Here is a 16,170-nt window from a genome sequence, read left to right on the forward strand (position 1 = left end):
TTTTAGAGGACCCAGAAGTATTTGACGTGATACAGCCCAGAAGCTTTAGAAATAAAGCACTGGTAGAATCCTTTGTTTCCTAATGCTGAATCTAATTGGCATGGACAAAGACTGCTTCACTGATTTAATTCAGATGAAGTCTAAAGTCATTATAGATTCTCCCTAAGAAATATATAAAATACATCATTCGTTGCTTATCAAAAACAGTAACTGACACATAGCACGATCCTCTGAAAAACTGACTCTCAGCCACCAAGAAAGATGGCTGAAATTACACTTGAGGTGAAGCCAAAGACTGCCATTTTTTTCACCCTCACGTCAGTCCCTTGGATCACTAACAAATTGAAATTTTGGATTACAGTAATACCACAGCAACACAAGTTAGCCTGTTAGATCTCCCCCACCCGTATCAGAGACTTAGTGTTTCATTACCAGAATACAGGGGAACGATGACCTCAAGTGTGGTACAGAGCTGGAAGTGCTAAGCTTTTTGTTTGAGAACACCAGGTGTTAAGTTCTGCCAGTTTCCTTGCATGGCACAGTCGCCACCTTGACACTTAGAACAATGCACGTAACCCAAACATCCTGAAGATTATTTTCTCCCAGGTCTGCTGTAACTGTGACTCTTGCAGATACTTTAGATAGGGTTTCCTTTGCAGCACGCTGCATTCTCGTTACTTTACAGTCAAAAATATTTTGTTCAGATTCAAGTATCAGTGGCACTTGTTTGTTATTTCATACAGAGGCACAGCATGGTTATATCAGGTAGGAAAAACAGTAACTTTACTCTGAGCTCAGTGGCTTAGTATGTAAAAAATAACTTCAGGATTAATTCAATTCTCCTGACCATGCACTGGAGATCATCTCAACAGATTTTAGTGAGACCCTGCCTATTAGCAGTAGATAAATAATACATCTTTCAAATAAAAAAATGCTTTTCAAATGTCTTATCAGAGTTTCTCTTACAGGTATTAAAAAAAAAAGGTCTGCATTATTAAAGACTGGACTTCGGGTTGACTACGCATATGAAAATAATTCAAGGATTCCTAAAGATGTAATATTTTAGCTCTGAAATCAGTACACATTTTTTAAAAAGTTTTATTAAAGAAAAACAACAGGACCAGACTGACCAGCTATTTGATCACGTCTCAGCTTTGCCTAGTCAGAAGTCACCAGTGTTAAACACCTGCAATAAGCCTCTACTGCTTTGCACATCTTAATGGTGTTTTTATGTAAAAGCCAAGTGCTAGAAACAGGTTTTGCAGACAAGTGGTTTCTTTCAGTACTGTATGTCACAACCATGCTGGTAAAACTGTGGATGAAACTTTACCACACGTCTATGCTCTTTTGTTAACCTCCCTCACATACACCAGTGTAAGAGGCAAACACGGAATCAAGAACTGTCACCGACCCAAGGCCACATTAAAAGCACTCGGGAACTTCTCCCTTCTCTCTCTACAGCGCTTACACTGCAAATTACGCAGAAGTTGGGATTAATTTTTTAATGGCTTCTATGAACATCAGATTCCAGTTTTTCTGTTAAAAACATATTATTTATACATATGTACACACACACTTCACTGTCTAATTTCTGGTGACATTTGAACTGCCAGGTTATCCTAAATACTTCAAACTTTTTGCTGAGAGACAACACCTGCAGTTTCACCTTTTCAGAACATGAGATTTCTATTCAGAAGTACCCTCCCAGGAGCAAGTAGGTTACAGAGTCACGCATGAGCACGTACACTTTACACACAAATGATTTTGAGAGGTTACTCAGTTTTTTTTTTTAGAAGGAATCTAAGCAGACAATGGGTGGCCATTAAGTATTTTATAGGCTTAGTAATTTATGCTCTATGGATCCACAATCCTGATTATTATTTTACCTAGAACATCTTTTTCTTGAGTATATCTGTATTTATATGCCACACCAGTGTTGTACAATACCCAGGCACTGCTTGCTGCTTGGTGCGTACCAGAAGTTGTACTTACAGCTCAAACTGAGCTCCTACAAAGTTCATGACTAAGCTGGATGATAGCTCCTCATTCAGATGGGAAACTTCCATGCATTCAGAACAGCAGCTGAGTTGAGTGAAAATTCTTTTTGCTTCATACCACACAGATACCGTAGCCAAGACTGATCTTTAGTTTACCGTATTATCTATGCTCAGAACTGTTTACGATTCCAAACAATTAACTGCTCAGATCTGCCTGCAAAACCACCACAGCTGGTGACTGTGTACAAATGAAGGCAGTGCACCAAGACCACACGGTTGAGTTTCTGAAATCTAAGATGTGGTTTTACACAGTTACGCTTCAGAATAAAATTCTACAAATACTTCTGGCAGGGCACTGGACGTCATCTCTGCCAACAAATGCTCGCTTTTCACTCTTGCTCACCTAAGTTAAGAATGCGTAAGAATGCTGAAAGCATTCAATTTTTTTCCACCACAAATGTATTTTTGTATGTGTTTAGTCTATTTCAATTGGTACTAGTTTTCACTAGTCAGATTAAAAAATAAGTATTTTTAAAATGTGTGTTTTAATAACAATTAATCATGACTGTATTTATCACTCTCAACTATTAATTACCAAATATATTTGCTGGATGTACGCCTTTTTGTATTTCAATAAAATATAATAAAACTATTTACTTGAAAATTTCACACGGAATTGAATTGGTATTTAATCTCACACTAAAACACATCACGTTACCTTAAAACTGATGTAAAGCTACAGTTGAAAGCCATAGAGAAAGGGAAAGACAATTATATCTTCCCAGGTATCAAAGTCTGAATAAAACATAAAGCTTTTCCTGCAGCACACAAACTCAAAGCATCGAAAGTGGTTTCACTTGTCACCGACTGCCATGATCTAAACCAAAAAAAAGATGCATACAGAACACAGCATGACAAGCGATAAATATAGTGGAAGTGATAGCAACAAAGGTTGCAAAAACAGTAATAAAAGTTAGAAGATACTTGTTTCAACAAATACTGAGAAATAAGGTAACAAAACCGTAATTTTTTAATATCAGAGTGTTATTTTAGAGGAACGCTTACCTTCGAAGGTACGGATAAAAATCTCTACTAGACTAGCTTTAAGTACCGTAAATTTCTGATAGAAAAGCAGCAGGCAGCTTCAGCCCAGAAATCCTTTTATCCTATTCATAACTTAATTTACCATTACCTTATTAGGCTTTAAATGTTTAAAGACAAAATGGCAAGAGAGATACAACTGAGATTTCAACATGGAATGTATTTATTTTTTTTTTTTTTTTAATTTTCAGTACAGGATTAGGAGGTCATTTAAATACTTTAAATAAAGATTTTGGAGAAAACCCCAAAGGAGTCAACTAGGTGAAGAAAAACAATCTTATCAGTGGATGAAAGACAAGTATTTAATGACCCTGTGATCTTGAAGTCGCATTCTCTAGGAAAATCCTATTGCTGGGTCACCTAATCAGGGGTGGAGCCTTACACAGCAATTTTCTACCTTTCTTTTGTTTTGGGGAGTGTTTCATGCAGAAGATCTCAACTATGGTGGGCAGCTTCACTGAGAGGCAGGATGAATTATTATTTTTTCTTTTAATCAAACACACAGAACCAAGCTAACGTGTTTACCTCATCACTGCGCTTTAAAATGACAAATTTAATGTTTCACTATAACCACGGATCAGAAGGGCACTAGGAACACTATAATCCTACAAATCAACCTTGTCCCCTCACCTTTTATTTCCTCTCCAAATCAACCAGCAGTTTAATTATCTGACACTGTAGACAGGACAGACATAATCTGTAAGCAGCTCAATATTGCCTGACATGTAAAAAAACCCAATAAAAATCTGAAATTAATTGAAAATTAATTTTGTTGCACAAAAAGATCAGTAGAACTCGAAGCAGATCCTGCTTTTGGTGCAGAGAAAAAAAAAAATAAAACAAAATGAACAAACAAACTAGACTACCCTGATTTTTGGAATGCATCTTCTGCCTGCCTCGGGCATACTGCAGGCGCAATGCAGAGAACATCCAGCCACAAGTTCCTCTTCCACTATTTCAAAGTCAATTTAATTTCCCTGATAGCTAATATTTGTTTGTTGATCAGTTGACAAGAATTCTTGTACACCCCATTCTGAAAAATAGGTTTTCTTTCTGATGCCAGTCAAGGAAATCCTGGCATAATCAAAGGAACAGACTGGGAAAAATCAGTTAACAGTCTTATTTATTTGAAGTTCCCCACAGGTGTGTTTACACACATATATACCAAAACATTTAAGCATATATATGTGTATGTACATACACACATAAGTACTGTATGTACATACACACATGCTTACCATGTTCAGTCTCATAGGATCTGAGACTGAACGTATTAAGTCAAGAAGCTAAATCCAGAGAGCTATAAAATACAGGCTAGGGCACCTTGGCCCTTATCAGTTCAGTGACTTTTCATCTTTGTATCACATGAACAATCATAGCTTCTTGCAGTGCCAAGTTTCTGGAGACTGGTAGTTCTGAAAACAAGTTCCAATTCAGTAACACATTAAACCAGTAATCTTAATTTCATAAGCAGCACCTTTAGACTTATGCAACACTGTACAGCTTTGTATACAACTTGCTAGCCAGCAGTCTGATGCACTTCTCCTTTCATCTTCCAGCCAAAATCACTGCTTCAGTGAAGAATTTTGGTAAAATGAAAACATTTTCTTGTTTGAAAACACATAACCAAAGAGTGAAGTGGGTAGGCAGGGGAAGCTGAGATTCCCTGATGCAGCGGACCCATATGCATTGCTCAAGTATCTCCACACGTATGACAGTAAGGGGTGCATTTACAACAAAAAGCAGACTGTAGCATGCAAGCACAATCTGAGGTTGGAAAAGATGTATGGATTGGGAGCCTTCTCTGTGCTACAGAGAAATTTATTAATTCAGTTTTTAAATGCATAAATATACTTAAGTTTCCAAGAGGTTTCAATCTGAATAAACAGCGAGGAAATTATTCTATAGTGTAAGCAAACTTTGTCAATTCATAAAGAGTTCATTTTGACATCAAGTTGAATAAGTAATTGGACATCAAGCAACTTATGTTTTGAGTTCCTATCACAGAGATAATAAATAATCGCGTTTAAGTTGTTGAAATAATGGCCAGCATAGTGAAACAATGTTTTCATAAGTGAACAAGATGCATCTTAAAACTGTATGAAATTAATAATTCCAACCCACAAAAACTTCCACAACAAACTGCTTAATAAGGGAACTGTTGCAAGCTATGAAACTCGACAGAGGAGATTAAGACAAAGCCCAGTGTCTGAATCACTATGATATTAAAAAAAAAAAATTGTAGCTATTTCATCAGCACATAGTATTAAGATGATGCCTTATGTTATCGGACCAAAGTTTTATACAATCTACAGAAGGTACAGACCTTGAGCATCTCGTTACAACTAAAATAAACAGGATCTCTGAGGCTCAGGCCTCTATATTCAGGTAAATTATACTGCCACCAGAAAGCTGAACATATTTCCCTTATGCTATCCTGAATCTTATATGCCTCCAGATACAAGTCTTGGACAGTTCTGAACAATATATTGAAATTACACTACCTGGATAAACAAACTGTTCAAGAATTCCTAATGGAAAGTTGGTCAAGAAAAGAAAAGTATATGGAAATTTGTACTGAAAGAGAAAAAAAAAAAAGAAAAAGAAGCTAAGAGAGAAGTGGTATAAGCCCTAATGAGCAGTACATTCTTTGAGTACCTCCAATATCACACAGTATTGACATATATGAATGCTCTTCTCAGAATGTACAGAAACCCATGTCTCTTAAACCAAGACAGAGAACACATTAAATAGGAATTTATGGGTCTCAAGTTTAGGAGGATTTCCCATCATTTTCTGGAAAAAGTCAGTAAATACAGACACTAACCAGTTTTCATATCAGGACATAAAATGTCTCAGATTATATAAAAGTATACTCCAACTTCTCCAGAACAGAAGTCAAAGCTAAGGCCTCACGATTCCAGTTATTACAAACAGCATATCCTCTTTACTAGGCCACCACTTGAAGCTGACTACTCAGTGTTTTAAAGTGGGATTTTACAAAAAGGTGGTTGCAATGCAGTTCTTAGCAATATGTACCCAAGCATTAAGAGTTATAACAGAAACTGTTAAAGAAAATGCAACATATAAACAAAACGCAACAAACTACACTGACTGAAGTTTCTTCAAGGTCCTCATACCTAGTGAAGGTCACTACACAAATTAAACATCATAAAGTACAAATTAACAAACCTCATGATTAATAAAATCTGTTCACTTTATATTAAACATCTCTAATATGATTATAGAATGTTTACGTCCTCTGTAGTGCAGAGGAACTCTTCCCTTTGTATCAGGGGCAAGGGTTCTCTCAAACGCTACTGTGCAAAATGACCATTTATTTCAACAGGTTCTGCAGCATAGCTGTAGCATATGTAGGGCGAGCCTGTCGGCTTTCAATGGCATTCTGAAGATACTGGATACCTCCACAGCGCTCCCAAATCTCTTCAAACTGTCTCGGCAAAATTTCAGCACCTCGCTTTCGAGGTAAGCCAGTCTCTTCAAGATTAAGCTCACACATATCCATATCATCCTTACCTGAAATGGTGAAGGGAAAAAGAAAAAAAGGTTTTATATCATTCAAACGTCCCATTAACAAAGATTAGATCTTTCTTAATTAGATTTCCCAAAAAGCGAGCAAAAAGGAACAAAGGAAAGAAGCAGAGAAGATCAGCATCTTGATATATCCACTGAAATCCACTGCAGGATGAAAACCGCATTTGTTTTACACCTACTTTTGAGTTTTATGCAGCTTTAGAGTAAATTCCTGTTCTTATTTATTTTGTTTAAAAGAGGCAAAGCAATGAAGAACTTGAGACTTTTGATCAAGTAGCCAGTATTCTTAATCTATCAGCCTGCCAGGCTAAATAAGCAGTATTTACCAAATGGGACTGACACAGGGAATCCAATGAAATAAGGAGTGCAGCTCACTCACTATATTTTAATCTTACTTTTAATAGGCGATCCATTGCATGTGACATTCATGACGGCAGTGTTACTTTTAGCTAGGGGCTTTGACATTGAACAGGCACAGTTGCTATTTGGAATTCTATTAAAAATAATTAGCAGAAAACAAAGGAAGATTTGTTGCTAGCAAAGCATCACTTTGAAGCTAAACAAATTGGCTATGGCCTTTTCCGCAGTCTCTACGTTAAATAAAAAAACCTCAAAACACAGAACAGTAAACAGCATTTCTCCAGTGTTTTCTCCCCTTTTATTATCCTCCAGAAAAGAAGGGGGCATTTCATCACCAGATGAATCTCTACCTATCCATTGACACATTTAGTATTTTAGACGTTTAAGATTAAAAAGTTGCTCTCCCCTACTAGGCAGCATAAACGTGGCAAAAGCATCAATTTGCTATCAGCATCATACTAAAGAAACCAGAAAGACAATATATCACATGCACAAATTGTTTTGGTGCAAACTGCTGTAACTTTTCAAAGCAGACTAAAAAACAATCAGTGCAATGATGGGTAGAACTTTCCCAGATAAATTGTGATGTTTTATCTTCACACCGTCTCCTGTGAATAATCGGAGGACACCTAATAATAAAGCAATTCACATTTGGATTCCCACTCTATGACTTCCCAGATTAAAGTACATGTACAAGTAAAACACATGATCAGTTACATCTCCAAGGGATATTCTGTAACATTTGGCCACTATTAACAGCAGTCCCAAATCCTCACATTCTGCATAGACAAGAACTGTTGATGTAAAAATAAGGATACAATGTGGGAAACTTGTATTATCAGCCTCTTCTAAAGTTATCAGCTCTGAACCTTTTCAACATCTGAATTTTGCTCTCAATACCAACCCGCTACAAGGAGAATAGGTGCCTTGTCAGGATGAAGTTCCATTTGTCGAGCAATCCACGGCCCATCAAAATGCGCATACCACCAACCCTTCTTCTTGTTCTGGGGATCTTTGTATTGGTCCGCGGGACGGATGAAGGGAATGCGGAAGTAACGCTGCTGCCTGTTTATTTCAATCTCCTGTTGTCTGCCTGGTAGCTGGGTGGTTGGGTTCTGTTGAGCTATCGTACAAAAACAAAACAAACCCCAAAAACACCCAGAAAAGAAGTAAACAAACAAAAAAAAAAAATAGAAAACAAGAAAACTGTATTATGACTTGCCTGATTCATCAAAGAAGTAAGAAAAAAAACCCACCCAAACCAAAACCCCAAAAAACAAACCAAACTCTCCAAAACCTAAGAGATTCTCTCTGAATCCAAGGTCACATGAAGTCTCATTAAGCCGAAAGAGTCTTCCCATCTCTTATAACGCGCACTCTTTTAATCACTCCAACTACAACACTGGTGAGGAAAGGTTCCTGTTAACTATTGCATCTATATGTTGCTCTGTAGGTTGTTCAGTGGCATCAGGTATGTTTAGACAAAACAAAGTGAATAAAATAACACATGCTGCTTTAAATCAGTATTTAAACTTAAAATTCACATATAAAATTTCTTACTAACCAGAAACATTCACTCCATCTCTTTGCAAAACAAGGTCACAGAGCAAAGAAGCATTTTCAGTTCCAAAAATACAAAGCACCACTTGAAGGTTTTTGAAAGTCAACACAGAAGGGTGTGTAATACTGTTAGAAATTACTGATTTGTTAGTAGAAATGTCGACAACAAATACTGCTTATTATAAAGCTGCCTCCTAACATAACTTTTTGCCTAGATTCGAGTCCTAGACTCTCTCTGATTAGAACTACTCTCTGATTACTTTCTTTTTTAAAGAAATTATTTATTTCAGATCATTAAGATCAACAGACCAAAATTCTAGAGGAGACAGTTATACAGAATCTTTTAAAGCTCATATACTTTTCTGGTAAACATTTCCCATGTGCATTTTTGGACTCCCTCAGAAACCCACATATTTCAGACTTAGGAGAGAAGCTTTCTTTTGAATAAAAGCAAATGCTTTATGTTAACCTATCATCTGATCAATTGTCTTAATGTTATGTATATACTATCATAATCAGGTTTAAATTGTAAACACTCTTACAACCAAGATCCTTTACTTTAATAACTGCCTCCTGCAAAAATTTATTACTGATTCTGTTTTAGTGGTTTACAATACTGTTGCTATATATACCCTGTTTAAGAAATTCTGAGTATGAACCTTTGCCATCTCTACAAAGAAAATAATCAGTATTAACAGTTCCATGTTTCAGCATAAAAGCGTAATTGAAAGTTAATTCCGTTTTTCATCCATTGCCTATTAAGCAGCCAAGCTAATTTTTGAGCTAAAATCTAATAAACTAAAAATGGCTATCACTTCTAATAATGTATTTTTACAGTTATGAACAAGACTAACAGACAGGGAGACATACTTTACAGTTTATAAGAAACTAATTCTATTTTCTGCAAATTGTCTGAACATCTATCACAGCAGATCAGTGCTTTTGCTTTTTGCACTGCAATGGTAATTGCTAAGGCTGGTTTCTACACCTGTGCATACCTAAATCCAAGAAGAAATCTAGAGGACAGGAATGCTAAGCAGCCAAGATAGCTTCTACTTTTCAGTACTATGTAACAAAAGAAACAATCACCTGAATGTTAGTTTCTGTGCTAGAAAAGTAGCTGTTATTTTGATTCCAGAGTTTTGCTACAACAAAGTCATGTGCAGACGGTAAAAAATGTTAGAATAAGCACAGTATTTCTTGGTAGGGGCAGGGGGGGAAGGGCAGGAAGGAAGGAAAAAAGGAAAAAAAAAAAAAGAAAGTATACCTTAAAACAATGTACATAAAAAGGTTATTTCTTCTTCCTGCCCATGACTACTCAGATGGGTAAGATGTCATTAAGTAGTACATTCGTAAACTACTAGACTAACATGCAATTACCATCAGTTGAATAACATTACCAAATTGCTAAATAGATGGGTTTTCATGTTTAGTTTTATTTTGGTTTTTGACAATTAAATTTTACATATATGTGTAGCAAAACACTGGATTAATAAATGTTAGTATAGAGCTCTCAAGTATTCCTATTCTTCAAAGTTAGCTCAAATAACCATCTTCCCACTTACGTGAATTGGTCAAAAATGGTGCAAAATCTGTGAACAAATATTACATGTTGAACAAAACTTAAAAGTGCTGATCCTTTATAAGTTATTGTTTCATTACCTCAACATTTTTTACCAATGCTGATGACAGACGAATGGAAATTCTAGCTACAAAATAATGACAGATGTTGAGGTAAGTATTTTATTCATTTTCTGCTCACAGACATATATAAAAGGTCTCCTTTCCTCAAGTCTCATAGATATCTAACTACTTCTATTTTCATCAGGATTTAATTCTGGAATTGATTACTTCAATGATTTGCAATGCCTGTTATGAAACCTCAGTTGTATAGACGCTAAACACAGCTTGCTGTAACAAATCTGCTAAGTAATTAATCTAGTTCTTTTAATTTTTGACATTTCTGCTAGGAAAAAAATTCCAGACCTCTATTAATACCAAATCTGCCTATTCCAGTAATAATATGCAAACCAAAATTTAGCTTCTATAATGAACATATGAACTTAATTAAGGGATACCTGTAAAATTATACAACATCAGTGAAAAGACAGAAGGAAGAAACTATTTTACTTGAAGCACATATCCATTCACGCCTGAAAGACTTTTAGCTTAAACAGCTAAGAAATCAGAGTTTCTTTTTACTACCTTCTCAGATCACTGTAATGCATAGATGTGAAATGCCCATGTAGTACAATTATCTGCAATAGGAAGAATTACTTTGGACACTAACAGGAATCTCTAAAGGTCACTATCATGGATTTGCTTCTGAACTGCAATGTTCTAACTTTTCTTTAGGAATACAAGAAAAATAAAGAAAAGCAATGAAAAACATTGAAAGCATGCTGTAAATGTCTGTGATGAGAATATGAATATTCCAAGCTTTGTTTGCACAAACCCAAAGATTTTGTGCTGTCAGATACTCCCCCATTGGCAATACCATGCATGAATGTTTATTTTACGTATTTAACCCCAGACAAAACTCAAATTTAGAGCAACTTACCACTTTGCAGAAGCACTTCAAATGCCCTTTTCCTCCTGTTTCAACCATAAATTTTCTTAAGCACTTAAAACCATGTTAGTAGACAAGGCCACAAGGACCTGCCATATATCTATACCAAAGTTCCCTGAAGAGTTCAAATTCTCAGGTAATGCTCAAGCAATGCATAACTCAGTAAATGAATCAAGGGGCAGGAGACACCTTTGTGTAACGACTAACAGTGAGAGTAACTAGGGCACCTGTGCCCCTTTGGGTCTGTATCCCCCATGTCCTGGGACAATACTCTAATCCCAGGCTAATGGGACTTTGGGGAGAGCATCTCTCCCCATTTTCCCTTTCCTCTGCCTCTCCCATTAACTGCGTGGCCATGAACACAAGAATCATGGAACTGGAAAACAGCAGGACAGATCCAACTATATTATTATATCCATTTGCTATGATTCTGTTAATTTTTTAGATTCCTTTTATAGCAGACAATCACTGGACTTTAAGGGTGGGTAATGGGAAGAGAGTAACAATTCACTCTGCAAATACTGCTCCAGAAACCAAGCACCTAATTTTCAGGTCTGGCAGTGTTAAACACAGTAACTCCTACACTTCCTTGTTGAATTTGAAAGGCACTCGCTCATTCTCATTAGTGCACCGCTTTGACAATAAACACCCATCTGTGAAATCAGCAGAATGACAGTCTAATAAGAAAGCAGGGATTACACAAAACTTGTCATCCCAGAATCAAAAATTGCAATATCAACACTCATAGGATTTTAAAAAAGAGAATGTAACCTGAAGTATATAAGGCTTACAGTACTGCAAATGAGGAAATTATTGGCACCTTTTAAAAGTATCTCCATCTGTGCCTACATATATATACCTTGCAAAAGAATAAAATAACAAGAAAAAAACATTATCACCAACACTTCTACTTGTGTCAGGACTCTAACTATAATAGCATATTACATAACAGAGAATGATTCCTTCCAATCTGTTTTTTTAGAGCACCAAAAAAAAAATAAATCACATGCAGTTCTGTGGTAAATGGGCTATTTGAGAACAGTCACGAGTGGTGTTCCCCCAGGCTCAGGACTGGAGCCAGTTCTGCTTAGTATCTTCATTAGTGATCTGGATGCGGAGATCGAGTGCACCCTCAGTAAATTTGCAGAAAACTCCAAGCTGGGCAGGAGTGTCGACCTGATTCAGGGTACAAAGGGTCTACAGTGGAATCTGTACAGGCTGGATGGATGGGTGCAAGGTGGGTGTCAGTCTCTTCTCCCAAGTAACAAGTGATAGGACAAGAGGAAATGGCCTCAAGTTGTGCCAGGGGAAGTTCAGGTTTGGTATTAGGAAAAACGTCTTCACTGAAAGGGTTGTCAGGCATTGGAATGGGCTGTGCAGGGAAGTGTGGAGCCACCAGCCCTGGAAGTATTTAAAAGACATGGAGATGTAGCACTTAGGGACATGGTTTAGTGGTGTACTTGGTAGTGCCAGGTTTGCAGTTGGATTTGATGATCTTAAAGTTCTATTCCAGCCTAAACAATTCTATGATTTTAACTATTTTTAGAACCTCTATTCTACCCTTCAGTGTAATTCTGTGTACTGAACTATCACTAACTACCCTCAGAAAACAACATTTTTAATTAGAGAGTTCAAAACAACCTTAAAAACAAGTCTCTAAAGTCTCAAAATGCAAACCACAGTTTCGTAAATGGAAAATTATCATTTAGCACAAATGCCATGAAATAGCAAATCAAGAATTATTTTTAACAGATGTGAGATGGTATGAGAAAAGGTTTTAGGGAGAGCTATTCAGTACATCTGGGTCTCCTGAAAGTACTCTCTGCAAAGCATTTGCCAGTTCCCATCTTTTCAAATATTTACCTTAGATCAATAAAAAAATACTCTTGAAAGAAACCCAACAATGTATTTCAACTCAGCAAACCCGAAAGTCATTCTAGAAATATTTTCTTTGGCATATTGTCACCAAAATTATATTACAAACACAAAATTGTTTCTCCTTACCATAGTCTGTAACCGATTTGGGAGCACGCTGTTCTGCTTCTGCATTACGTTTCTTATTCTTGGATTTCCAAGCATGATACACCTTTAGCCTTCTATGAAACTCTTCTCTGCAAGCTGCCAACAGTTCAATATCTGTCTCAAAAACAAGGAAGGAAGAGATAAGTGAGAAAAATTGGAAACATAATTTATGAAATGGTTTTCTATATTGAGGTGAAGAATTCTAGAGCACGTTTTAATACTAATATGTTATATCATATAATAAATTCTTATTCTCTGTAGCAACAGCACCTGTATTTTATGGCCCAGAAAGTCCCTTTAGTGCTATATATCATTTTCACCTTTAGAGTAATGGCACTCCCCAAAGTAGCTGATCTACAACGAGATGTGGAGCAGTGAAATATTACAAACAAAATTTTCACTTCACTAAATTTGTCTGTTGACTTTATCACAAGTCAAACAGTTTAGAAACAGATAAAATTTCTGCTGAACTTTATGTCTGCAACTGAAAGAAAAGCAAATTGACAACGTGACTGCTCAGATCTAGGTTCTTTTTCCTCTTTTTTAAGCATACTTTAATTTTTCTGAATTTCATCATACTAAGAGACTGAACAATTGAAAGGCTTTTTCATTAATATCTTAAGAGTATTCAGACTGACTTCACTAGGGATGAACACACATTAGCACCAAGTATTACTGTACCACTAAAAACACCGCTCCAGTCTTTCAGATGTAAAAACAATAGACACACAGTTAGAATTTGGAGCTAACTTCAGATTTTAAATACTAATGAAGAGAATGGGTTTGTTTCTATTTTCTACATTCATGGAGAAATTCTCAATTACATTAAAACAGAAATTAACCAACTGCTTTCTGTCAGAAGCACGAAAAAACAGTAATATTTAATAAAGTAATAATTAGTGTGTTTCAATCTTCATAACATTGGGAGGAAAGTCATTAATGTCCCAACTATGAACTTCACAAATTAAGTTACACATTTTGAAAATTAAATAATAATCTGAACATCTAAGGCAGATAATATTTTATCCTGTGCTTTACATGACCTATTTGCTTCTTTGAGATTTGGTGACACCAAGAAGTGATAGCAAAACATTTCCTACAACACACAAATTCTAGGTAAAGCACAACAACCATTATTCACTTTGTGGAAATACAGAAAACTGAGACAATTTAATTAAAAAATTACAATGCGTATTTCATGGCGCAAGCAGTTTAACATCACACATACGCAATCAGTAAGGGAGGTAACAAAGGAAATTCAGTTTCATCAATATGGAAATAGGTTAAGTTTGCTGTTTCCTTTAGGGTAATAGAATTTTTTAAAATTAATTTGACATTCATTCAAACCTGAAAAAATTCACAAGCAAGATTTCATTTTTGTCATAGGAAAAAAGTAACAACTTTCATATAATTACAACTTGACTTCTCAAATCAGAAAAAAAACCCAAACCAAACCAAACTTACCACAGGACGTATTGATTGTATCACGAAGCTCTGCATACTTCCATTTACTCAGATCATGCTTCTTAGTACCAGCAGCAGCTTTTGTAGCTTGAACTGAAGGACCCCTGCAATTATTTAAAAAATATAAATGCATTTTTTCAAGTATGAAACAGGAATTTTTTACAACAGGATGAACAGATCCCATGATCAACACTGCAACATGCTCATTACAATGAAAATCAGCAGGAGAGGGATTGAATTCAAAGGCAATGTATCATATTCTTTTCAAGATGTTCAAATGATTAACAGAAAGTGAAAGCACCTTTTACATCCAAAATCATATAATAACCTGATCTGATGCCTAGACATTAAAAGGAGTTCTCATTAATAGTTAGCACTTATGTGTGAAAAGATACATATTCTATTTATGTGTACATCACCCCATGCTGATGTACATTTTTCTTAGTACTAGTCAAAATGCAGAATACAGGCAACAAAGAGTAGCCATATATACATTTTTAGTTCATTCAAAAAACAGATGAGGAAAACTATTTCTGGAGTAGACAACAAGTAAGAAAAGGCATTTCTTCTGCTGTTTAAAACTGGATTAGGACAAAATCCTTGTTCTAAGTCTAGAAAAAATAATCCATCCTTTGACAGAAGTCTAAGTTGAGAGAAGAAATCAAATTAATTCTGTATTAATTATAAATTAGCTGCCTGATAACAGCAATATTTATTCAGCGGGGAGGGCAGGGAGGGGGAGGAAAGAAGAAATAATCAAGAGGTATCAAGATAAAAAAAGACCACTCTCAGAACAAAGGCTGAGTAGTATAAAAAGATTCATCCGGAAACAGCGTTTTTCAAAGACAAAAGGTATTCATTTTGTAGGTAGTATGCAAAGTCAACACCAAAAGGAAATGAGAAATTACTACAAAAATCTCCATCATCTTTAACAATATGTGTAAGGTTACCCATATAAAGGATAAACCTGAATTTTATTTTTTATTTTTATTATTTTTTTTCGTTAAAAATTATATGGATGAGAAGTGAAAGAACTCTCCCATGATTATTTGGGTATAAATGAAGTTCAAAACACTCCAACGTTCAGTGATGGTCAGAATACTTTTTAAACACTAAGGAATTCAAGAACAGCCACATGATTTTACCAAACTCTGCTAATGCCCCTGACTAAGAACATGAGGCTAACTGAATTACCTTTCAGGATCTGAGAGGATTTATTCAGAATGAACTAGGTATTTAACAGGGTAGCAAGATACTTGATGCAATATCACACTAAAAATTCACAAGAGAGAAAACCAGAAGAAACTGGGCCTCTTTATTTAAAGTCTGTGTGTGCCACAGTATTTTTGTGGGACTGTTATATTATTGCAGCATTTATAATCCAATAAATATAATTTTAAATCTTATTTTTCCATAAAGGTCTTATGAAGTTTGATGTTATTTTCCCTTTTTAGTTACTAGTTCATATAGAGGTAGCAGTTTTGAAAGCCGTTAACAAAGGCAATTTAAGTTTCACAGAATAAAACAATCTGTTTAACCAAA

At 35.7% G+C, this 16,170-nt stretch overlaps 1 protein-coding gene across 1 annotated transcript in view; it reads right to left on the reverse strand.

The window, feature by feature from the left end:
- Positions 1–6,293: 6,293 nt before the first annotated feature.
- The window catches only part of MYO6 (myosin VI), a gene marked incomplete at its 5' end in the record, with an annotated part of 37,621 nt that continues 27,744 nt past the window's right edge, over positions 6,294–16,170 (reverse strand). The window contains 4 exons of the mRNA XM_010018167.1: positions 6,294–6,635; positions 7,918–8,136; positions 13,147–13,278; positions 14,629–14,732. Of these exons, the coding sequence (XP_010016469.1) occupies positions 6,436–6,635; positions 7,918–8,136; positions 13,147–13,278; positions 14,629–14,732 (655 nt within the window). The remainder of the gene's footprint in view (positions 6,636–7,917; positions 8,137–13,146; positions 13,279–14,628; positions 14,733–16,170) is intronic.

This window comes from Nestor notabilis, unplaced genomic scaffold, assembly GCF_000696875.1.
Source record: "Nestor notabilis isolate BGI_N333 unplaced genomic scaffold, ASM69687v1 scaffold11787, whole genome shotgun sequence".
Classification (NCBI taxonomy): domain Eukaryota; kingdom Metazoa; phylum Chordata; class Aves; order Psittaciformes; family Psittacidae; genus Nestor; species Nestor notabilis.